The 24,467-nt window shown below is 34.8% G+C and overlaps 2 protein-coding genes across 9 annotated transcripts; one reads left to right on the top strand and one right to left on the bottom strand.

Annotated features, from left to right (window-relative positions):
• Nucleotides 1-6,842: 6,842 nt before the first annotated feature.
• Nucleotides 6,843-14,567, bottom strand: LOC147386996 (uncharacterized). Of its 8 annotated transcripts, none has more exons than XM_086423692.1 (5): nt 14,370-14,566; nt 14,080-14,273; nt 10,380-10,701; nt 9,634-9,732; nt 6,843-6,875 (listed from the first exon to the last, which is right to left on the bottom strand). In XM_086423692.1, the coding sequence occupies exons 1-5, from the start codon at nt 14,463-14,465 to the stop codon at nt 6,858-6,860; spliced, it is 729 nt and encodes a 242-aa protein (XP_086279818.1). In that variant the 5' UTR covers nt 14,466-14,566; the 3' UTR covers nt 6,843-6,857. The 8 variants fall into 8 exon arrangements, with proteins under 8 accessions (XP_086279818.1, XP_086279820.1, XP_086279821.1 ...); XM_086423694.1 differs by lacking the exon at nt 6,843-6,875 and adding an exon at nt 7,051-7,296; XM_086423695.1 differs by lacking the exon at nt 6,843-6,875 and adding an exon at nt 7,052-7,308 and having other exon boundaries at nt 14,370-14,565.
• Nucleotides 14,568-15,924: 1,357 nt separating this feature from the next.
• On the top strand, nt 15,925-24,261 carry LOC147386995 (chromosome-associated kinesin). The gene is made up of 8 exons (XM_086423638.1): nt 15,925-16,169; nt 18,646-18,712; nt 19,811-19,888; nt 20,835-20,887; nt 21,244-21,380; nt 23,072-23,136; nt 23,733-23,791; nt 23,891-24,261. The coding sequence occupies exons 1-8, from the start codon at nt 15,996-15,998 to the stop codon at nt 23,978-23,980; spliced, it is 723 nt and encodes a 240-aa protein (XP_086279764.1). The 5' UTR covers nt 15,925-15,995; the 3' UTR covers nt 23,981-24,261.
• Nucleotides 24,262-24,467: the final 206 nt, after the last annotated feature.

Raw genomic sequence — 24,467 nt, 5'->3', positions numbered from 1 at the left:
TTCTCCTTGAGACGTATTTTCAAATAGAATTCCTTTTGGGTGTCATGGATTGATCCGAGGCTGTGTTTTTACAGTTTCCATTAAGGTGTAGCAGAAGCATTTTTTCCTTCTCTCTCGAGTTTTAAGATTTTTTCTCCATGCCCCGTAGCTTTCATTTGGGATTTCCATAATAATGATGAACAATAAGCAGAGATTGGATCACCTTGACATTAATATCATGTGTTATTGATCCAACAGTAAAGAGTTAGAAGCATCATATTGCTCTTTGGCCTTTATTTCTGTTATATGCTTCTAATTTACTATAAATAATCTTGATTGGTGTCTGTTTTCACTCTTTGAAATGTGACTCTTTCCACATAAATACAAATTGCTGGAATTATAACACTGTTCTCTTGGGCTGGATGAGATCACTATATAATGGTTCCACGGTCTATTTGACAACTCCTTACGCCATTTGTAGAACATGTTTAGCAACTACCACAGTAAGATTTTGATTTTGAAACATAAAAGGACTGTAAATAAAGCAAACAAAATCAAGAACAGAAACATGTATAAGTTTCATCTATTTATTTACAAGAACTAATGCTCAAGAAAAAAAGTTACTCTAAATATGCATTGTAAGATACATGTAACGGTTTTTGGTAAGGAACTTTGACATCCGGATTTTCCCGATTAATCTGATTTCACAATTCAACTCTATCCAGGGCAATTGTTTTACCACCAAAAACTAGACCTACTTGTTTGAAATACCAAAGCTTTTCATAATAGAATTCTTGGCTTATTTTTAAAAAAATGGAGCATTACGGAGATTGGTATTAGAACACCTTACTTTATACTGTTGTTGCATAACAAATACATGAGAAAAATGTTTCAAGTAAACATTAAACCACACTTAAGACAAGTTATATCAGAGAGCATTTCAAAGTAATAAACAACACTTTACATATTGACCATTAAAGTATATGCCTATCATTATATGCCAAAGACTCATTGAAAGAAGCATACATTCACATGTATTTCTAAAATAAAGCAGTGAATAATTTTGGCGCATAAAATATTTTATTGTGTTTCTGTTTTGTTTTTTTTCTATTTGAACTAAAGCAGTGAGATGGTCAATGGCTTGGATTTAAATGCTTTTGAGCTTTGAAAATGTATAGAAAGCCAAATAGAAACTAGGTTTAAGGTTTTAAGCACCAACTCTGAAGCAGATGCAGCGATGTTCTTCGAAATTGAGGCAATCGTAGAAACCCTAACCCTAGAAATTTATAATTCTTGCAATTTCAAACGCTTATGTGGGTTTCGATTCTAAAACTTTAGAAGTTGAAGATTTTTTACCTCACCTCCTCAAACGATTGGTTGGTTCACAGTATTGGAAGAACTCCAAAACACGATTAGAGATTTCTATAGCTCCCCAACAAATTACTTATCAAAAAACAACCACCAAATTTTGACACCAAAAAAGGGAATTGGAGAGCTATCGTCTGCGTTTCTACAGAACCGCCTCTGTTTCGAGCTCTTTCGGGGCATTTTCACAAAATTGACGAGACAAATCTGCCCCAATACAGCGCCTTTTTTGTAGAGCACAATCAACCAATCTGTTCCCATTATAAAGACCGTTATTCTCCATTTCGCAATGTTATTTTCCGCCATGGTTGATACTATCAAATCTCATCCTCACCAATGTATGACTTACCCACTAACAAGCCTTGATAAAAACCAAATAACAACTCAGTTTGGCATGTTAATCAACCTACTAGATTTGTTAGGCACTAAAATACTAAAAATGTACACCCCTGGTTTGGTGCCTTATTTATCCTACTCGGTGCCTTGTTCATAAGCCAACTTGATTTGGCAAAAATGTACACCTTTCTGAAACAACTCAATCTTAAGCAATCTCCTAAGATTGAATCAGTTAGGCAAATACTACATACAATCCTATATTGAAATTAAAGATTCAGTTTGTTAGCATGGTAAGGATTGTCCAGAGGGATAACTTTGAGGTTATTGGCCTTGCAGGCCTGGTTAGGAAACATGTGCCATATTAAAGGCAGGTAAAGGGTTCTCAAACAAAAAAAAGGCCAGTTCCACTATACCGTTCACAAAAGGGTATCATGCAATTATAAATTAAGAAAATAAAAGAAAGAAGATGTTATAAGCAGACTGGCTGGGAAAAAAGTAAAACCAAAAACTATGAAACGTACGAGAACATTTGTAAGTGGTGCAATTTCAGAAAGAAGACCGTCTACAGATTTTGCGGTTGAAATGCTAGGAGGGGCTGATGATGAGCTTGCGGTATGAAAACCAGTGACAATCTCATACGATAGGCTCTGATAACAAAAGAGTGGTAACTCTACATTATAGTATAAAACATGCTTCTATTGCATTATGTTTAGTAAGCTTTAATAGAAAATTAGAGTGAACAAGATAACATGGTGCACTGTGCCAACATAGTATGATCCTCGCACCATGACTGGAACTAGTGTTTTCAGATGAGGCGTGAGCCTTGAGGCAAGGCGCATCAAAACAGTGCGAGGCGTTGGGGTGAGGTGACCAAACATCTAAGGCATGGTTGAGGCATATGCCTCAGCTGACGTATGACTACAGTGCAAGTAGTTTTGCTGAGGCGTAAGCCTCAGATGTAAATCAATTTGTTTTTTAAAATTCACTATTAATTTCATGCAAGTATTTTTATACACCTATACTTTCAATAGTAATAAACATGTTATGGATGTTTTAGAAAATGATACCACACGAAAAGAATATAATATGGATGATGTAGAAAAGCATTCATATGGTAAAAGATAAAAAGTGGTTGGGTCTTGAGATTATTTTTTAGTGTTGGACGTGAACTTTTTAATTTTATTTATTATAATGGTGGATCATGGACATGCTTAGTATTGAGTATTGGCTATCGACTCTTAATTATAAGGGATTGAAACTTGAATTTGAGTATGGGGATTGAAACTTGGTATTTTAAAATTAGAAATATATGTTGGTTATCTTACTTTTTTTTTTATATTCAAATTATTTATATATTTTTTACTATTTATACATTTTCCAATAATAAAGAAAGAGCAGCATATCAAGTTTTATACATAGGTGGGAGTCCAACCAATACATTCAATGTAGCTTCATTGAAACAATAAACTACTTGATCTATGGCTTAATGGATTGGTAAGATTTTCTGATTTTGAGTAATGGGTAGTTAATCTTTTGTTCTCTCATTTGGTGCAAAACAAAAATTAGATTAGCCCTTGTAACTACTACTACTTGATTGATATTTCAAATCCTACCCAATTGGTTTCTAACATCAGAGAATGCCAATTTCCTTAATTAATGAGAATGACTTAATGGGTTGATAAGATTTATGGTTTTATTAAAGGGTAGTTCACACTTCGCACCAAAATAAACCTTGGTGACGACTTGAAATGATAGTAGATCAACAATTTGCGTATTGGAGCAGTCTGTCACTGGATAATGTTATAATATTTCAGTATTGTAATGGTCAGTATGAGCAAGTGAGGAAGCACATTGAAACTTACTAGCCTTCACTTATGTTTCTGTTGACTTACATCCACAAACCACGACTAAATATGAAAAGATTAACAGAAACCTTAGTCAAATATCCAAGAAACAATCCACTTGCATAATTAACCAAGTAATGCAACTTCTATAGGGAAACAACAATATTAGAAATGGGCTCACCTCTCTTTAACCAATAAGAACCGATCAGAGGAGAGAACAATTTGATAAGAAAAAGTTACCTTTTCAACTAACCAATAACCAACCCACCTAAGCAGGTTTGCGATTAAAAGGTTTTAATTAGAACATTAGTTATACATTAAACAGGAAAAAGAAACAAGAAAAAATACTTTCACCTTTAAAAACAAAACATAGTCACTCACCCCGGCTTAGTTGTATGATAACCAGCTTCCCACCTACATTCCAATGAGGAAAAAAAAGACACAATAAGAAGAAACAAAACTCTAGAGACGAAATGAAACAAAACAAATTACATATCGAAAGAGAAAAAATAAAGATAAAGCATCAAACTTCAGAAATTTCGAAGAGAAACTCGTTAAGAATCTTTAAGAGAAAAAAATACTGTAAATTTGAGCTTCGTCTACTTCGTTTCAGAGAGGATATCAAACCGAGAGATGAGATCCAGAGAGGTACAATGAGAGAAAGTTCGAAGGAGATCGACACACGCGCGGAGAATGAGAGAGAGGAAAACAGAGAGGGTTCAACTTCAACCTGGGTTGGGTTTGAGACGAAGGTTTGAAGAGGAGACGAATTGAAATAGGGTCCTATAATCAGTACCCAAACCCGGCCCCATGATTCAGCTGGATTAGCCCGGCCCTATAATTAAATGGACTAACTAACTAAACTCAAACCCAGTCTATGAAGGGCCCATTGACAACCCAATGCAGAATGAGCGCAGATGTTAGTTTTTGAATGGTTTAGCTCCCCCTTTCATTGTTTCATTTTGGCATAAGTGAATAGTGTTTTCTGTGTAAATTAGTTTGTTATCTTAACACTAGAGCTTAGTTCGATCTCTTTTCCTTGAAAAACCATTTAGTTTTTCAAAAAAATGTTATTCTAGAGACTCACTCATCTATAACTATTTTTGTTGATCAAGATTGAATGGCTAGAATTCTTTAACAATTGGTATATGATGTAGGTGAGACAATTTCAAGTATTGGTATATGTTATTTTCATTTAGCTCTTCTAAGTCGATTTGAGCATGAGAGAACATGGTTCTATATCTTAGCATAGACAAGGTACTGTTTCTTAGCTTTCGGATTTGGTTTGATGTAGGAGACTTGTTGGGAGCCTTATCTACCTGACTAATTATCGCCCAGACGTTGCTTACTCCATGGGAATGAACAGTCGATTTATGGACAAGCCAAGATCATCTTACTTAGAAGTTGTTTTTCGGATTCTGTGATACATCAAACCCTCACCAGGAAGAGTGTATATAGACTGAATCCTTAGTTTAAAGCATTTGACTTTTCCGTGGTGTGAGCTTTTGACTTGAATTTTCTTCTATTCAAAAAGCAAGTAGGCGAGCTAGGATCGAGCAGACGAGCAGGAATGGGGATTCAAACTATCTGTCCTTCTCCGGTTAAGTGGGAAAACCTGGAGGTGAAGTAAAGTAATATTTGGAATAGAGAAAATCACCTCCTTTGAGTTTCCTTGCATCCAAGAGCTCCTTCACACTTTGCGCTACTCTTTCATGCTCTTGATGCCAACATAACCATCTTTTTCTTGCATTGCTATTTTATTATATTAAAGATAGTGAAATTGTCTCACCTTTTTCGTTATAGAATGAAAAATATTTAATGGATAATTGAAGGATTTTTTTAAAAAAAGGGAACCGCCACCTAATTTAAATTTAAGAACCATAGATAACTCCAAAATGGATCTTGATTGGTTTATAGGTAAGAGACATGGGCAAAAGGTCAAATTACGGATTTTGGAAGATGTTACACACTAAACTCGTCCGATTGAGATGATTGATCTCTACTACAATCCCTGAAGTCCAAAAGTTGATGAGAGAATACTAAAACCAAGCTAATGTCTCAAGGTTAAAGGTCTAATCATTATCATTTTATATTGAGTTAGCCAATCAAACCATCATCATTTATATCGAGTCGGCAAATCGAATCCTATGACTATGATTTTTTAAATTAGAATCATCCTTTTAAATCATTTTAAGAAAAAAAGTCACGACCCAATTATTTTCCAAAGAGTCAAGTGACATGTATCGATAAATTGATTAATGAATTAATTTCAATGTACATGAGATTGATGGGGCATCTCAATGATAATTTTTATGGAAATGAAATCTAATTTTATGTGCCACGTGCTCAAAACTCAATGAGTTGATCTGAGTGTCGTTGTATGAAATAAATTCAATTTTATGTGCCATGTGCACAAAATCAATGAATTGACTCAAATGTCATTTTAAAAATGAAATTCATTTTTAATGTGCTACGTATACAAAAATCAGTGAGTTGACTCAAATATCATTTTAAAATTGAAATTCATTTTTTATTATTTATTGTGTACTACATGCACAAAAATCAATGAGTTCACACATTGATTAAGGTTTTAGGAATAAGAAAATTATTTCAAGTGCCATGTACACAACAATCAGGGTGTTCACTTATTGTCCATGTTGTGAGTGGCAACATTGCAATACATTTAAGTCATAACAAGAGAGGAAATTATGGGCACCCATAGTCAGAGCTCAGTCGGTTTGACACATTGCAAAACAACTTTGGGGTCGTGAGTTTAAGTCCAGTTTGTCCATTAAAAACATTTTTATAAATAAGCCTCGCCCCAACTAGGAATAAATAAGATCCATGATTATTTACTTTGAAGGCACACTTTAATTGAACATTATAGAGTTGCCTTGTTTTTCCTTTCCCCTTTGGGGGGGGGGTCACTGAGAGGTTAAAATTCAGATGTTAGTTTACTATTGTACCCTCTAATTTTATATTATTTTTTATTATAAATAAATAAATTTTAAAACAATAATTAAAATGAGGGCAAAATGGTCTTTATAAAAAGAATTTAACTGTTAATTTGTCTGCAATTTCACGGAAGGGGGTAAGTGAACCCCTAAGATAACTATAACTAGGTAAGAGCAATTATCAAAACATTAGGGGGTCAAAAGTGTAATTTACCTTTTTTTTTCATATATATATATATATACATATAAATAAAATAATAAAATTTAAAAAAAGTAGTTAGTTTTAAGACATAAATAAGTGACGATAAAATAGAGAATCGAAATTCAGATTTGCTGTGATGTCAATGCATGACAGGATGCTTCCCAAAAACCACCTCTCTCAAACATCTTGACCCATCTGAGATAAAAAGAACTACATAGATCTTAGTAAGAACCCTAACGCTAAGTTTAGCCATGATTTCATATTGATCCGAGCCTTGTTCAAACTCAAGAGATGTTCATCAACCATCTACAATTCGAATTATACTTTGTTTTAATTTGGGATTTAAGATTGAAATTATTAAATTTGATGGATTAAAATTGAAAATATAGAAGTCTCAAAATGCCACACAAAATTCATACAACAGGTCAGTTCAATCAAGGATATCGGTATCCGATTGATCATAGAAAATAATGAATTTTAAAATGGATAACTATACAAATCCTTGAAATTCTGAGAGGAAAAAAAAAAAAAAAAAGAGAGAGAGAAGGGATTTAACCAGCAAAGTACACCAAAAATCAAATTTGTTGAGGCTTGCTTACTGCAATCATCCCTGCATCTGGAAGTATCACTTCCAGTTACAAAACAATACTAATAGTCATTCTGTGACTGAATTAATTACATTGCACTCTAAATGGATTTGAGTTCAGACATAATTTTTGTGAAGTTCAAGGAGCAAAACCAATAACAACAACAAAACCTTATCCCAAACATCTGGGGGTCGTGATAATCTGACTCTTTTTTGTATCCTTCGCTTGGGGATACACAAGGACAAAGATTTATGGTTCTGTGAACTGCCATGTCAGGGGGCGTACAAAAAAATGAGTTAGATTATCACGATTCTTCTCCATTTCATACCATGATTTTAAATCTCAACCAAGGTCTCATTCAACAATGATACGGATACATAGTGTGCATCAACATTGACATCATCTCCTGAGATAAACGAAATGTCGGACAATATTTTGAAAATCTCGGCCAAGTCAGTAAAACTCAACTGAGTCAACCGGGATTTTGATTAAAATAATTATTTTATTTTAGAATTTAAATATTTATTATATAACTAAAACATAAATTTTTTACTTAACATTTTTTAATCTATCTTATTTTATTAAAACATTATAATTATTTTAATTTAAATATATGTAAATCAATTATTATTCATTGAGTAAAATGTTTTGTCTAATCCATGGACGAGATAAGATGTCAAACCGAGTTTTGAAACCATGTTTCATACTGTCCAACAACAAGTCTTCTGTGTCCAAGTGTTGCTATTTTCTTCTCTTTTATATGGAAGAAGAGTTCTTGATTGATACTAGTCCAAGTCATCAACACAAACTCCACAACTAAGACTCCTTGGGATGTGTGGAAGTGGGTTAAGCTATACCTAAAACACATGGAGCACGGTGCAAGGAAAGGAAATTTACCACTCTAGACCCCTTTGGAACCCCTTATCGTGCCCACACCAAGGATTGAATAGTTGTAAAAATGCACCAAACGCAATTTTTTCCCTCTACAAAATAACTGATTTTTATCCAAATATAAATAACTGAGTTAAGTTTTTAGAAGAAAATAAAGTAAATTATGCAAAGGAAGAAAAAATTAATTTAAAAGTGAATCCATGTCCACATTAGTGATAAGCATCCCTGAAACTCACCCAACCTACTAACCCTCCATCGAAAGGAATGGTAACTTCATCACTGACCATTGAATCATGTTAAGCAAGTTGCCTCATACACTCTTCAAGATGTTGGAAACTGAATCTTATACCGACTTGTGATTATGAGGAAACTAATTGAACACTAATTCTAGAATGACCTACCCAAAGAGCCCAACTTGCTGGATTTGACTCCAGCCAAATACAGCTTTACAACTGCCCCAGCACTCCAACTATAAATATCGATAAAGAAAACCAAACAATGAACTTCTATCCTATTAGTAAATCATACTCTTAATACAATGAAATTCAAGGAAACCAACAACCCCATTATAGGCATTTGTTATGCAATGCAGAGTAATAGATCTTTCAAACATAAATAATAGGGGAATTGACACAAAAGCATCGAACATTTTGGATATCAAAATATAGTCGACAATCAAAACAAAATGGTATGAGAAGCAATCCTATTTCTTCAAATCCACCGAGGACAGATATATTTTCAGCTCTCATAAATATTTCTTGCGAATATCAAATAATAAAAAATCCTTTCAATGCATACACTCGCTCTTTTTCAATATATACAAACAATTATTTTTCAATTTTATGCAAGATTTTATTTTATTTTTTAATTTAAGGTCCCCAAACAATGCTACAAACTCAGTTGTAATGTCGGGGGTTGGATTTAGGGGTAGTTAAGCCATTATAAAACATTAGAGTTAGGTAATTTAGCCTAAAATCTGCTTTGAGGATTATGGCCAGAATAAGTTTGCACCAGCGTTTGGGAATGTTCGAACTTAGTGTTTATTGGCTCAAGAAAGATATTTATTTGTTGAGAACTTTTCAAAGAAGTTCAAGAATCAAGATTTCACTAAAAGCGTGGTGATTCTTCTTCATGAGGGATGATTTCTCATCGTTAGGGTTTGCTATCTGATTCTGAAGACTAAATAGTATGATGCTTATTAAATCAAGCAACAGAGAAAAATGCTCATGATAACACTTTCTTGGGCAATTTAAACATCAGATTTGTATATTTTTCCTAAAATTGTTCATGGATTTCCTAAGCAGCTAAATTATCAAATTCCACGACCAATTCAATTTTATAACTGACAACAGCCACATTGATCCATTATGCATTTTTAGCTAATTTGAAATTGGAAGCACTGTTTTTGTAAGTAGGTAGAAATGCATTCATACCTTGCCTATCCCAAAATTTTCTAGATAAGGCTTGTTACTTACATCAACAACTTGAAAAGATCTGCTAATGCATGACTTCAGTTGTGAAGCTTCAGTGGAAGACGTGGGCCCATTATCGCCACCAATACCATGTGTGCTGCCCTACAAATATAAAATGAACATAATTTGTATTTCCAATGATTGAATCCAGACAAATAGCCAGACAGCCACCGATATCATCAACAATGGCAATCTTATCCCAATAGATTGCTAAATTCAATGTATGTCCAATATAATGTGTGTATATATATTATATGTTCTCCCTTATCAGAAAAATAGTATGGGAGCAAATAGAGCAAAGATTAAGGAAAGCAAGGGGGCGTCCAAGAGGATCTGGGGCATGCTAAGCACAAGAGATCAAAGTTTCATCGAATTGGAAAGTGATGATTACATCTTATTCTCAACCTAATTTCAGCAACTTTTTTTATCCTTGTGATCAGCATAGACCAGGGTATGATTTTCATCTTTTCATCACAATTGGTTCTTGTGTCTAATGGTTCAATGGACTATGAGTTAGGTCATGAATTTTAATTCATACACTGTTTTGAAAAATCTTAAATATATGTATTTCCAACATAAATTGTGACATCTTTTTACAATATTCTGTCGAGGTACAAATGAGAGATAAAATGAAGCAACTGAGTATTGTAAAGAAAAGTTGATATTGAAATGATAGAAATTTTGACTAGAACATAAAGCATCCAGCAAATGACGTGATCCAAAAGCGTGCAGGAGAAAAAACACACTACCTCATTCGCATGTCCATTGTTTATAGCATCTTCAAAAAGAGATGAGTAATAAGCTGGATCATAGATAGAGCCTCCTAAAATGTCGTCAGAATCAGAGACCTGTCTAACTACAGAAGGTGTTGAGGGATTCAAAAAACTATTCCTTAAATCAAAATCTGCTTCACGAGAGACTGTATTATCAACACATGAGACTCCCAATCTGTATATCTGAATCCATAATAATGAAGACGCCAATCTCACAGAAAAACCAATAATTTGCATAGCTAGAGCGAGCCTCAGTGAAAAGATAAAATATGCTTCATACTTCTCAGAAGAAATGTTCCTGGGCAAACAACAAAAAGATCAACAACTGTAAAAAAAACTTTATAGAACATAAAGATTTTTCAACAACAAAACGAACATAAACAGGAAAAATGTATAACAAGAGGACATTAGCGTAAAATGTTCAACAATATATCAAGGCTCAGTTGTAAAACATCTACTGCTCCTGCAATGCTACTTTCCAATAGAGTAATTTTACATGTGAAGATGCTTGTCTCACCAATTAGTCATGGCTTCAAGTCGAAAAGAATGTGAAGATGAAGGTCTCACCAATAATTGTATTTTGTATTTGTTGTACTGTCGTCTGCTGTTCGCAATTCTTATTCATGTGAATTTGCAGATTAGCACACCCAGGCCAGTGCAAACCCAATTGTTGAACACTCATATGATGCAACGGACCCAAAAGTATAGCTTTCTACCTGGATGTTTGTTCAACGTTTCAATACTTGCTCCTAGGATCTTTGTAAGAATATCAATGACTATCCCCCTTAGTGTTGCAAGATTTTTAGGACGGGTCCCTCAATTTATGAGGACATTAGAGCTTCACAATTTAGAATTCATTAGAGGAGAAGGAAAAAATCCACTACACAATTATCTTTATTGATGGATGATGTTTATTTGGGCTTAGTTCATGATTCCACTGTTGATTAAAGGCAGACACATCATCAAGAAGGCTCTACATTGGAAAGATTCATTTGGCTTGCGAAAGGAGCAAGGAGAGCCCATAGAACTACATTTTTGTAGAATGTTCATCCCATTATACAGGGGATAGCCAATTTGGTTATTAGGGCCCTAGTTGAACCTATACCCAACCCACACACCCCAGCTGAATTACTCCAACCCCAAATACTACGCATTTGAATCCTATTCGTTATTCCAACACTTATAACCCCACCCAAACCCTATTTTAACCACATATGCCCCAACAACCCCTACCCTAACCCTAAAATCCATTGATCAACCCCTAACTCAAGTCCTATAAGCCCTAGATCCTTTTCTAGAGATGATCACTATTTTGAAGTAAAGCTGCTGAAAATTATTTGAAGCTCCTAAAGTATGCCCCATTAGTACTTTTGCATCTAATCACTTCGAGACATAACTATTTGAGCCTAATTTTTTTTTCTTGAAATCCTTGAAAGGATCAAGAGAAATTTGATTGTTTTGGTTTGGAACCCTAGGCTAATGGAAGTACTATCTTCCAGTTGGGACCATCTTTCAAAATTCTAAGGTTTAGCCATTAGCATTGTAAGATTGTGATTTGGCCATCAATTATTTTTAATTCCCTTTTACACGTTCTAATTAATTTGTGATGGATTGAGCATTATTTTATAATCAGATTTGTTTATGACAATCAGTTACTTGATCTCAAATTCATCATATTAGATTAGTTTTCACAGTCATGCATCATAAAGGCATAAACACTAGTTCAAAAATGAGTAATAAGATTAGTAGTAGGATTTTTTGTATGGACTTTTGTAACATCTAGTTTTTGTAGTAACAGTCGTTTCTAACAGAAATAAAAAAAAATTGCACTAAAGTTAAGTAGGCTTGTCTTCATGTTTGTGTGGGTAGCGAGTAGAGAGGAGCTTTTGATTAATCTGAAGTACGAGTCTGAGTACTTATACTCTAACCTTAAGTGTACCCATGGAAGGTATACAAAAGATCAAGACCAAACATTTAATGACTCACACTTAGGAGATCTACAGTGACAAAAATCAATGTATAGGATGATCTCGATCATTCAATTTTACTCTACACCTTTGTTGGTGATGGAAAAAAAAAAAAGATTCTAGTTAGAGCTCCTAGAGAAATCTATAGATCATAATCCATAAAGTTAAAAATCATCCACGATTCAACCACGTTGATTTTGGACTGGATAATGCCCTAGGTGGGACCAATTCAATGGTGAGTTCTAACCCATTGCAATGGCACACATGTCAGCAAATTGTGCTCTAGGAAAAGAAACTTTTGTTTTAGTGCTTGAGCTCAAGACGCCATCCATAAACAAAGCACAAAAAAAAAAGGCATTTTGAAAGGTTATGAAGAACCCATCTAACTATACCTACATTCAAGAAAAGAGTCCCAAATAGATATATTGATATTATGAATGACATGTATGAGAGAGTTGTGACTGTGTGAAAGTAAATGGAGATGAGACAAAAGTGTTTCCAGTTACAATTGGTTTATATCAAGATTGACTTTGAGTCCCTATTAGTTTGCTCTAATTATAAATGAAGTACCCATATAAATTAAGGGTAGCTAAGGATATTGAGATGGATGGGCGGAAAGACTAGAAAAGATAAAAATTACTATGCACGCATTCAAGAAAATGCAGTACATTCAATAGGAAAGAATGTCGATTGAGATGAAGGTGTTAAAAGGGAAAGAGGAAGAGCCAAAAGAACGTTGATTGAGACAATTAAAATGGATATGAACACACTTTCAATAACAGAAGACGTGTCTCTAGAAAGAATTGAATTGAGGAACACTGATTCATTTCATAGATACCATATCATTGGGAAAAGGCTTTGAGATATATATATATATACACACATATATATTTGAGAGGAGTAATAATGCATACATATAGCAAAGAGGTTGAGAAGGCAATATAATTAAAAAAGAATGCCAATGAAAGTTAATCGAACAAATATGTATATTAATAACGAAAAATCCATAAAATAGATGCACCTCAATTCTTACTCTCAATCTCCTCATCTCCCAAAGTATTGTTGCAGCGATTTTAGTTCCCTTTTTAAGGCCAACAGGAAAGATGTGTATCATCCTCATTCACTGTAAATTTGCTTTTATGATCTGGTCCCAATTTCTTTCATTATTTAGAATTGATTGGGTTTTTCCGTTACCCATCTTTTCTTTGTTCCAATCGTGGCAATCCAAGGCATTTTTATAAAGAAAAAGGATTTTATGAAGCTTGACTCCTTTCACAATTTGTTGTGCCATTTGTAAGGAAAGGAATAATCGCATATGTAAAGGAAAAGATAGTTCAATCCAGGAAGTGATCATAATTCATACATGTAATGGAGTTTCTTTTCTATTGGTCTAAAGCCTTTAAGAAATTTAAAGGCATTTTGTTTGAGGACCTCTTGTTTAGGTGGGATTGGAATTGTAACAACGCTAAATAGGGGTGTTGTCAGTTGGATCGTGCATGTGTTTGTTTTTATTATCTCTGTCGTTGTACATAGGTCTATCAACCTACTTTCTTTCTTTAATAAAATTCTCTACACATAAAAAAAAATATTAAAAAAACAACAACAACAACAACAAACAACCCAACTTAGAAACACAATTAGAATCCAAATTTGGCAATCCAGTAGTAAATATGTAATAGAGATTAGAATCCAAATTGACGAAAACGCACCATATTTGGTGAGAGAAGAGAATAAACCAGCAGACATCGAGCAAGATCGCACAACAAAGAAGAACAGCGTAGGTTCGTCCTAGGCTCTGACTGCTACTCTCGATTGCAACGAGAGCGAACAAAGCTACAACCAAATTGATCAATAATACACCATTGAACAAAGCCCCGAGAGATCCAATCAAAGCGCAACCGATCTGTCACAAATACAAACATGAAACCCTAACTATATAAAAAAGAAAAACTGATCAGAAACCTTGATTTTGGAATCAAGAAACGAATTGAAAGTTTACTTGAATGTAAATGAGAATAACAGCGAAGGATTGAAGCTTATCGTAATCTCGAAGACATGATCGAATCCGAATTCGAAATGAAGAACATAGCATCATGAAGGAGAAACTTGATGCCCTAGAAAACTGTGAGAGAGAGAGAGAGAGAGAGAGAGAGAGAGAGGGAGGAAGAGACCCACCCCCTCCAGACTACATGGAACTCGAGAAAGTTTTTGAAATAGAAAGCTTAAGGAAGGTAGCAAAAAATGGGAAAATGGAGCTGCTAATGGCACTCCAACCTTTAATTATGACACTCCTTCAAAATAAAGAAAGTAAGTGAATGATTGATAAAAGTTGGTGTGCCAATAGACATAATCATGAAAGTCACAGATTAAATTATAATTTTTTCTTTAAATAATTTAATTGCAATTTTTAGTAAGATAGGACTTTTATGAATTTTACGATTAAATCACGAACTTTACGATTGAATCAGAAAAAATAAAATATAACATTGATGTAGTAATAACAAAATATAACTTTGATGAAGATGATGGTGACCATTTTACCAATAAAACATAAACTAATAATGATGTTAATAAAGATGATTTTGATTGTGATATTTTTTACAAGTTGATTAATCCTACTTTGGACGATTGTTATATTTTTTTAATATTTTAAACAATATAAATAAAAGCTTAACTATTTTGTGACCAGTAGTTATTTATAGATAAAATCAATATTGGATTTGGTAATTGATTATTATAATTTAATGTGGGTATTTAATTATTCATCATGATAATCTAACTACCCCACATGGCACATTCAATCAATTACCATGACATGACAAATTTGGGAATCGTAGATTTGCACTCCTCAAGATACACGATTGCACTTTCCCATAAAAAAAAGTGTATTTCAAGAGAATCGTGTATCCCAAGGAGTACAGATCTACAGTTATCGACCTTGTCACATCAGGTAGTTAGATTGAGTTTGCCACGTGGGCTAATCAGATTATCACAACTCATTAATGATATAATATGAGAATGTCGCTTAGTAGGAACAATTATAGAGTCCTAATTCCAACTTAATTTTTTCTTCATTTTGTTTTCGATTTCTTTCTTGATGTTATTGAAATTTTCAATCTTTCTGTTTGGTAACTATTCCCAAACTCTAAGTTGGTGATTATGCTAATAAAAACTCTTTTTTTTTTCTTCTATATTTCTATTTTTTTTTTACTTTAAGATTTTATATGAACTTAATCATAATTATAAACAACTACTGAAAATATTTTATTTGAACGACCATGGTAACATTTTAAGAATGTGTTTGTCCTTAATGGTGTATGGTAAATAATTTAAGAAAATGTGTGTGATAAGTAAATGTCAGGGTGCCAAAAGCAGCTCTCAAGGAAAAACAAAGTTTAAAGATGATGGATATCGAGGAAAAATCAAGAAAATAGCAATTATTTGCTTTGTGATGACGTGTCGACATGGCAGGAGTCCACATAAAAAAATATAAATAAAACAGAGTACCTTGCCCAGTATAGAGAGTAAATGACTAGAACACCCTCGGTTGCTTAGTCTAGAGAGAGACCCAGCCCAGGTGTCTCTTAAGCTCTTCTACACCATTAAGAAAGGAAAGAGAGAATTAATGGAAGCAGAGACATCATCTCCTCCTTCGCCAACACAGGAAGGGAAGGCGAAGCCATGGCACGCTTACACCTCAGAGGATCTGAAGCGGACCGTTTCCGAGTCCACGGATTCTGCCCTTCGCTCTGCTCGTTCTATCCAACATAATTCATCAACCCATCTCCAAACATTAAAGGTTTTTGATTTTTTTTTTTTTTTTTTGAGATTTTAGATTTTGTTTGCTCGTAAGTGTTATGGGTTGTACGTAGAATTTGTTGGGTTTCTAATTATTTGATTTCTTGATAAGGGTTTTGCTTTTCTAGGTTGTTCTCTGCGTATGTTTTACTCTTAAGCGTCTGTTTGGATTACCATTTTTTGTGCCCCTAATAAATTTTAATTCTTAAAATTTTGGAAAATCAAATAAGATATAAAAATTGGCCTTTTGAAAGAGGCCTTATTTTAATGAGGAAACATCAATAGTTGGAGTGATTAAGACTCTAAATTACAGCCCTTAAATATAATATGTAGACACATGTATTCATGAAGAATATTAGGATCCACTGTTTAATGGGTTCCATCTAAAGAGAGTTCCATGGCCAAAAAAAAAAAAAGGATAATATGATATCAAGTATGATAATGGGTTTAAAATTTAGTTTCGACGAAACATTTTGAGATGTTCTTAAATATTATAAAGAAAAGGAAAATGCTGGAATGACACAAACGGAGACACAAGGGTGACACAAATAATGTGGTGGGGCGCACATAACTGTAGATGCTTTTTACTCGTATCTCGCGGAAAAGCCTCTACGGTAATGTGCACGACACCACGTCATTGTGTCACCCCTGTGTCTCCCTTTGTGTCACCCCAGCACGACTCTAAAGAAAAATGCTAAATTGACTTCCTACAACACCGTGCCGACGTAGTGGAGCGCATAGAACCATAAATGCTTTTCCTCGAGATACAAGTGTTGTCCGCCTGAGGAAAATTGATGGTTCTCTATAAGCACAGTGTTGTATGAAGTCAGTGTAGCACAACTCTATTATAAAATATTTTTGAAACATTCAATGTTTTGGGGTTGAGGCTGAAACATTCTGAAATAGCATGAAATTTTGAACTAGACTTTGGATGGCAACAAAAACAATTATAGGAAGAGCTCCGGAACATTCCAAAGTTTGGACCATTAAAAATCATCCAATCAGACTGAATTTTTGGCCAAGGAAAGCCCTTAGTCGGGTTCCATTGAGTGATTGGTCCAGACTCATTGTATACGAGACACATACCAAGATACTCTACTTAAGGGTGTACATTTGCTGTCTTGGTACTCAAAACTCCTGATTCTCATCACAGAAATTTTCATACTGTGTATGCATTTTCTGAAAATTTTTAAAATGAGAAAAATTTAGTCCTTTTGGTTTTATTTCATTTTTGCAGTGTTCAAGTATTCAAAAATTTTATTTCCCGTATTCTATATGTAGGTTTTGTATGAGTGAGTGAGTATTGATGGGGATTACTGAGGAGATCTCTTAGCCCAAACATGAACCTCATCATATGCAGGGGCGGAGCCAGGATTTTCTTGTAGTGGGGGCAAACTATGGTTAGTTGTATAGTTGAAGAACTTGAACATAAATGGTTTTAGGGAGAAATTCAGAGGTTTTTGGTTAGAAGTTGAAGAAAAGCATAATTAGGTCATTTCCAATTAGTATATGAGAAGGCCTGGTCAAGAGGCAATGTCATCAACAAATAATTGAAAGAGGGGGGGGGGGGGGGGCAAAAATTGGAGGGAGGTGAGGGTGTGGGGGCAAATTGGGAGAGTGGTGAGGGAGGGGGCACAAATGGGGCATGTAATTAGTTGAAAATATAAGGGTGTCTCAAAGTTCTGTGGGAGCAATTGCCCCCACCAGCTCCTCCCCTGATTGTATGAACCAAATCCATAAAAATATGTATTTCATATGTTAAATGATAAAATACCACTTAGAAACTGCTACAAATAAAAATAATCTGTGATTTTTCTTTTTTTCAAAAAAAATGTTGATTAAATCATTATTAATCATGATTTTTGAAAAATAAAAGATTTTTTCAAAAACTTCGAGATTTTTTTTGGTTTTAAAAAAAAAAAAAAAATTGGACCAGGAAATGTATTTAGTGGGTCTGCCTTTTTTGAAATGTAATGGCAATTTTTTGAAAATCGCTGCCTTTTGTCACTATGAGTCTGCCCACATTTGTTTTCTTGATCTTCTAAAATGATACATTCTATCAAAAGCTTACACCTTCTGTGGTACAAATTTTGGACCAGGAAATGTATTTAGTGGGTCTGCCTTGCATATTGTGGGTGGATGAGTATGCTTTTCCGTGACAGTTGTACATCTTTAGTGTAGAGACCTTTTATAGTGTAATTCTAAGTCTAGAACTGTACTAAGTATCCCATCTTTCCTCTATATAAAAGCCAAAATGCCCCATAAATCGTCTGTATTTTAGTAATATTTGTTATGGGTAACATACTGTTTGAAGCATTTAGAATGCAAGATAGATCTTCCCATGCCTATTCTCAACTTTTTAGGTTTGAATGATACACTGTGTTATTCGTGCTACTTAAGTCTAAAACTGTACTAAGTATCCCAACTTTCATTTCTTATTGTCTCACTTGTGCTAAGATATTTGGTACTTTTGGCAGGATTCCGTACCACGGTTGAAATCCCAATATAAATCTTATGAAGATGCTTTCTTCAAGAAAGTCAAAGGTGAGCTGTTATCTTTCTGAATCATCTTGAGAACTAACCCACGTACTTTATATTTAGTTTCCCATTCTCACCAGCTTACACGGGGAAGCAAATTTGAATAATTTATTTTGCTTAAGAGAATATATGGTGGACGTCAGGTCTATTATCCTCAATTATGTCTCCCCATCCTGTGCAGCATTTCCTACTTAACAATTCAGATCATTTAGTCGATGGCTTTTATCAGATGGACATAACCCAAAAAAAAACCAAAAAATTAGAATAACAATTTTCAATGTTTGAACTACTCTTTCCTAACCATAATCTCATTGTCTTTATCATCCATTTAGCTCTATATTGAATGGTTATGACTTAGGATCATCCAGTTGTTTGGTTTTTTGGTTATGTCCCATTCAAAAGGTGTCCTACAAGTTGATCTTTTTGAGTGTATATTTCCCTCCACTCTCAGGTGTGTCATACCCTAATTAAGTCCCCGTGACCACCCTCTTATATCCCCCCCCCCCCCTTCAAACAGACCGGTCTTTTGGAGTAGTTGGTTCGTTAAGATGATATCAGTATGCTAGGTTCGTATAGGTCACGGGTTTGATTCTTTCCACCCTTTTGGGTGAGGGGGAGTGTTGAGTGTATATTTTCCTCCACTCTTGGGTGTGTTATACCCCCACCCTCTTATATTCATGGTTCTTCCCCTCTCTAACAAATCAGTCTTTTGGAGTAGTTGGTTGGTTAACAGATCTATCTAGAACCATGGTTTTAGAACTCGTTTTGATGTCTCGTCTCATTCATGTACAAGACGGAGTCATTTCGGATGAGACGTCCAATTTATTTGAGTTGTCTCAGACGAGATTTATTAAAACAATGCCTCGGAATCAGAACAAACCATGCCTTTGAGACAACTTGTCATCCCGTCTTGTTGGTGGACGATAAACAACTCGGACAAGATTTAAAACCATGTCTAGAACTGGAAGCAGTTTGACCATGTGTATAATAAGGGGATAGAGTTTATTGAGAATGGTGGACATGGGTCCACATAAATGATCTTTCTCTTAGTGGATGATTCTGGTTGTATTATTTTTATCTTCTGACTTTCATCTAATCTTCTAGATGAATTGATGAGTGCAAGGGAGTACCCGGTCATGGCTGGTGGAGTAGCTGTTGCAGCAGGCCTCCTCCTTATGCGAGGTGTTAACTAGATCTTTTTTGCTCTTACATTGCACTTCTGCACTGTACTACCTCAACCTATGTAACAAAACAATATTTTGTTTTTTTTTTCTAAATATTCTTCCTTGTTTTTATGTATTTTGAAATTATATTAACAATATTTTATGCAAAGACTGGTATATTCCCTCACGAGTCCCCTCACCCGTTTGTGGGAGTGTGGGATGGATGCCATTTCCCTTGCATCCAATGAAGAAAATACTTTCCTTATTAAGGGTCGTTGAGCTCAAATGGATTACCAAATTGGCAATTCAACGCCACAGCCCTCTAGATTCTATGGAAAAATCTCATATCCAAAAAATAAATAAAAATAAATTACTTTTTCTTGGCTTGACCTGAGGTTTTGAAAACGGACGGCTATTAAACTTCACCAAACTCCCAAATTTAAAATTTAACAGTGAAAAATAACCCTTTTTTTAAGTTCATAGAATTTTGTCCTCTACATCCCTGCGGCATTGGATCATGTTTTTGGACGCCACAATGTGAGCTCAACAACCCTTAGTAAAATTAGAAATTTTGCTAAGTTAGTAAGGGTAGCCTTACTCTCCAATGAATTGTCAAGTGTAAGGCCACTTCTTGGGTGGGTCTTTCCCCAAAGACTGCACCATTTTGGGCAAATCCTAACCCTTTGAAATATTTACTTTTTTCATGGAGGTTCACATAGTCTTGGCATTCAAATTTTATATTGCCATCCATGTTTTAGCCCCTTCTCTGATGCTCAGGGTGGTGTTATAGGGCCAATTGCCCATCCAAGCAGTGGCAAGCACATGTTATTTTAGAAGTATGTTCTGTTGAAAATTTATCTTTATTTTACAATAAAACATAATCTCCAATATTATCATAAAACCGTGCCGATATGTTAGTTTCTAGGGCCACTGTCTGATCTCGAAAAGCTAAATCTTCTCTGCAGGCCCGAGGAGGTTTTTATTTCGACATACATTGGGTCGGCTTCAAAGTGAGGAGGTACCTTTACTTGTCTAGTTAGTTTCTAGAAAAGTCTCTTTCAATATATTGTTATCGATTTATGGAATGCTTTCGTACATTTATACTTTTTGGACAAATCTGTAGTTTTCATATTTTGGATGGTAGTTAGAAAACTTAACAACTGTAAAGGACATCAAAACATCATAACATCATTTCTTGAACTTGTTAGCGTGCTTAGGGAGAGAGAGAGAGAGAGAGAGAGGGGGGGGGGGGTACTTCTTCACACAAAAGGCCTGGTGATCCACATGGTTTATTAATAGATGCTATTAGCTTGTGTTCTCTTACCTTTTGGAGCATTTTTTTTCCGAACCTAAATCGTCACAAATCCTTGGCAGGCACTGTTTGATAAAGCTGAGAAGAATGTGAAGGAGCTGAACCGCTCTGTTGATTTAATGAAACTGGACAGCAAAAAACTGCTCGAAAGAGCTGCTCTTGCTGAAAAGGAAATGAAACGTGGCCACAGTGAACTCATGTAAATGTGATTTTTGATTTCCCTAAAAATTTTATTTACCTCAACTATTATATATCTATCATCTATTTATGCATGCTTGGTGACCATCTGGTACATTTTTGTTTCAATTTTTTCATTCAATTAATTGATGTTTATATATTTACTAGAGTTAGGCACGGGCATCCTCTTCGGGGTAAGGGTTAAAAATGGAAAAAAAGAAGTTAGAGGGGTATTATTAAAAAAATGAGGTTAAGGGGTTAAAAGATGAAAGACAATAAAGTGGGTTAAAGGGGTGAAAGAGGAAATATAGTAAATTTAGAGAGCGTGAATAGTAGAGGCTATAAAGTGGCCCCCACAAAATTGTAACTTGAAGAGAGGTTTATCTCCCATAACATTGTAGCTGGATGGGAGGTTTATCCCCCACAACACTCTAGCAAAATGGGCCATACAGTTGTGTTTTATTTTATATACTAGAGTTCACCCGTGCCTATGGTACGACATGGGCATCCTCTCTTGGGTTAAGGGGGTAAAAGGGAGAAAGATAAAGTTAGATGGGTTTTATTATAATAAATTTGAGATTAAAAGGGTAAAAGATGAAAAACAATAAAGTGGATTAAAGGGGTAAAAGGAGAAATATAGTAAAGTTAGGGGTGGTGAAGAATAAATGAAATAAAGTGTATTCAAAGAAACTATTGCTTGATGGAAAGGATATTATTAAAAAAAAATGAGATTAAAGGGGTAAGAGATGACAAACAATAAAGTGGATTAAAGGGGTAAAAGAGAAAATATAGTAAAGTTAGAGGAGGGGAAATCCTCTTTCGGGTAAAGGGGGTAAAAGTGGAAAAAATAGAAATTATAGCAAAGTTAGAGGAGGTGGAGAATAAAAGAAATAAAGTGGGTCCCACGACACTATCACTTGATGGGGATTTAACTTACAAAACTGTAAATGATGGGAGGTTTGTCTCCAACAACACTATAGTTGATTGGACGTTTGTGTCACATACAATTGTTCCGACTTAGTTGTATTTTATTTTATAGATATATGGGTCGGGTTCAACAACTAATAACGTAACCAAAGTATTTTGTCCTATATGGGTTAAAATTTTCGGAATATGCTGATTTTTGTGAGGATGATCTCTATGGTGAGGAGATCATCCTCACAAAAAATCTGCCCATTCTGAAACTTCTAACCCCATCAAAAGTGGTTTACAAATTAAAGGTCCACGATTCTTCAACTTGTAAACTAGGGTTAGAAGGTTCAGAATGGGCTGATTTTTTGTGAGGATGATGTACTCACCATAAAGATCTCCCTCACAAAAAATCAGCCCATTCCATAACTTTTAGCCATACCTCACAAAAATTCAGCCCATTCCATAACTTTTTGCCATATAGGACAAAACTTTGGCTCCCAATTTTGGCTGTCAAATGCCACCCTGTATATATAAGTCGCTACCCTATATATAAGTCTAGGGCTGACCTCACAAAATAGCCCACTCTGAAACTTCTAACCCTATGAAAAATAGAATCAAAAGTTAATGGTGAAATGGTACTTGAATGTTTTAACTTGTAACCCTGTTTTGGTAGATTTATCAGTGTATCTCTGTGATGGGAATGTCATCGTTACTGAAAATTAACCTTGGATTCGTCTAAGTGTGCCTGCCCCTACGCACAACACACCTGTGTCTACATAGCTGATTTTAAAATTTTTGCAGGAATGCTGGAAGTGATATTCAAACTCTTGCTAAATCAGTTTACAAGATTGAATCCCAAGCTGCTGGTATGTTTGGTACTTTTTAATGGTTTTAGTTGTATGGGATGGCTGTTTACTGATTGATATGTACATATGCATACATACATACATACACATACCCCTGTTTATTTTGTTTTTTAGTGAAAAAGACGAGGGTATGTTGGTCTTTTACATAATAAATACTAAGGGGCATTTTATTCTTTGGATTTAAATGCCTTGTTTGCAGTAAATGCTAATGGCATGTATTATGTAAAAGACCAACATACCCTTGTCTTTTTCACTAAAAGACAAAATGGGTAGGGTTTTATGTGTCAGAGAATGCTAACATCCCCATGAGGTCTTGGACGTTAACATTTCCCCATAAATATATATATGGTAAAGTTCAAGAGCCAATAACATTGCTAACATGTTTTGTCCTATATGGCTAGAAGTTTTGGAATAGGCTGATATATCCCCTCGAAAGGATGAAATAAAGGAAAAAAAAAAAAAGGGACAGTTAATAAAAACAATACATTGTTTGACAAAATTGTTTGCTTGGGGTGAGATTGCTGCGTAGAGTACAGATGGGTGGTTTAATCGATCACCCAACTTTTCTAACTTGTGCTAATGGAATAAACTTCTAGATCTAATGGACGGATTGCGAGAAATCCCTAATAGAGAGGCTTTGAAACTCCGGGCAGAGGCAAGTTTTTCATCAATATCGTGGACTTTCCTTCTATGCATCTTTGATTTCACAAGGAATTTTCATTCACCTTCTCAAAATTGGACTGTATTTTCTCAGGTTGCTTCCATGGCATCTCTTGTGAAACAGCAAAGGCGTGCTTTGGACAAAAGAATAATGAAGATTTCGGAATTGGGGGTGCCCATATGATAATGGAAGATTGAGGTCGTGTCATGGATGGAAATTTTTGGAGGAGTCCTATTCTCGGTTGGTAAGTCATGATAGAGATTTAATAAGAAAAGAAAATTGGGTGTTTTGTTTTCAAAGATTTTGCTTCTCCAATTTGCTGAACTTGTCTAATGAGAGACTCAAATGAACATCCAATTGTTGGATCACCTCTTTAATTTGCCAAAGCACACATCACCCCAATGGTCATTTGTGGGACTGATTGAAGAATTATTTACATGAACTAAAGCCCATTATTTTTATTATTGTCTGACAAGATTTATCAGATGTTCAGAGGTCCTGCAATGGTTTTTCTGAATGAATCCTGTTCATCCATTCAATTCTGTGAAATGAAGGATCAAGATTAGTCTTGAGAGCTGATTGATGAATTATTTACATGAACTAATGCCTACTTTTGTAATGTTCGAATGCAGTGTTTTAATCTTTAATTAGGGGGTGATAAATAATTGAA

Source organism: Akebia trifoliata, chromosome 14, assembly GCF_017979445.1.
Source record: "Akebia trifoliata isolate Shusen 1 chromosome 14, ASM1797944v1, whole genome shotgun sequence".
In the NCBI taxonomy this organism is placed as follows: domain Eukaryota; kingdom Viridiplantae; phylum Streptophyta; class Magnoliopsida; order Ranunculales; family Lardizabalaceae; genus Akebia; species Akebia trifoliata.
The sequence above is the reverse complement of the archived record's forward strand: the minus strand, read 5'-3'. Positions and strand labels throughout refer to the sequence as shown.

Coding starts and splice junctions, on each gene's coding strand:
- LOC147386996 (XM_086423688.1), bottom strand. CDS start 14,465: ATGATGCTATGTTCTTCATTTCGAATTCGGATTCGATCATGTCTTCGA. Junction 14,274..14,369: donor TTATTCTCATTTACATTCAA/GTAAACTTTCAA, acceptor TATTTGTGACAG/ATCGGTTGCGCTTTGATTGG. Junction 10,702..14,079: donor CTCTTCTCTCACCAAATATG/GTGCGTTTTCGT, acceptor TTGTTTGCCCAG/GAACATTTCTTCTGAGAAGT.
- LOC147386995 (XM_086423638.1), top strand. CDS start 15,996: ATGGAAGCAGAGACATCATCTCCTCCTTCGCCAACACAGGAAGGGAAG. Junction 18,713..19,810: donor TTTCTTCAAGAAAGTCAAAG/GTGAGCTGTTAT, acceptor CTAATCTTCTAG/ATGAATTGATGAGTGCAAGG. Junction 20,888..21,243: donor GTCGGCTTCAAAGTGAGGAG/GTACCTTTACTT, acceptor AATCCTTGGCAG/GCACTGTTTGATAAAGCTGA.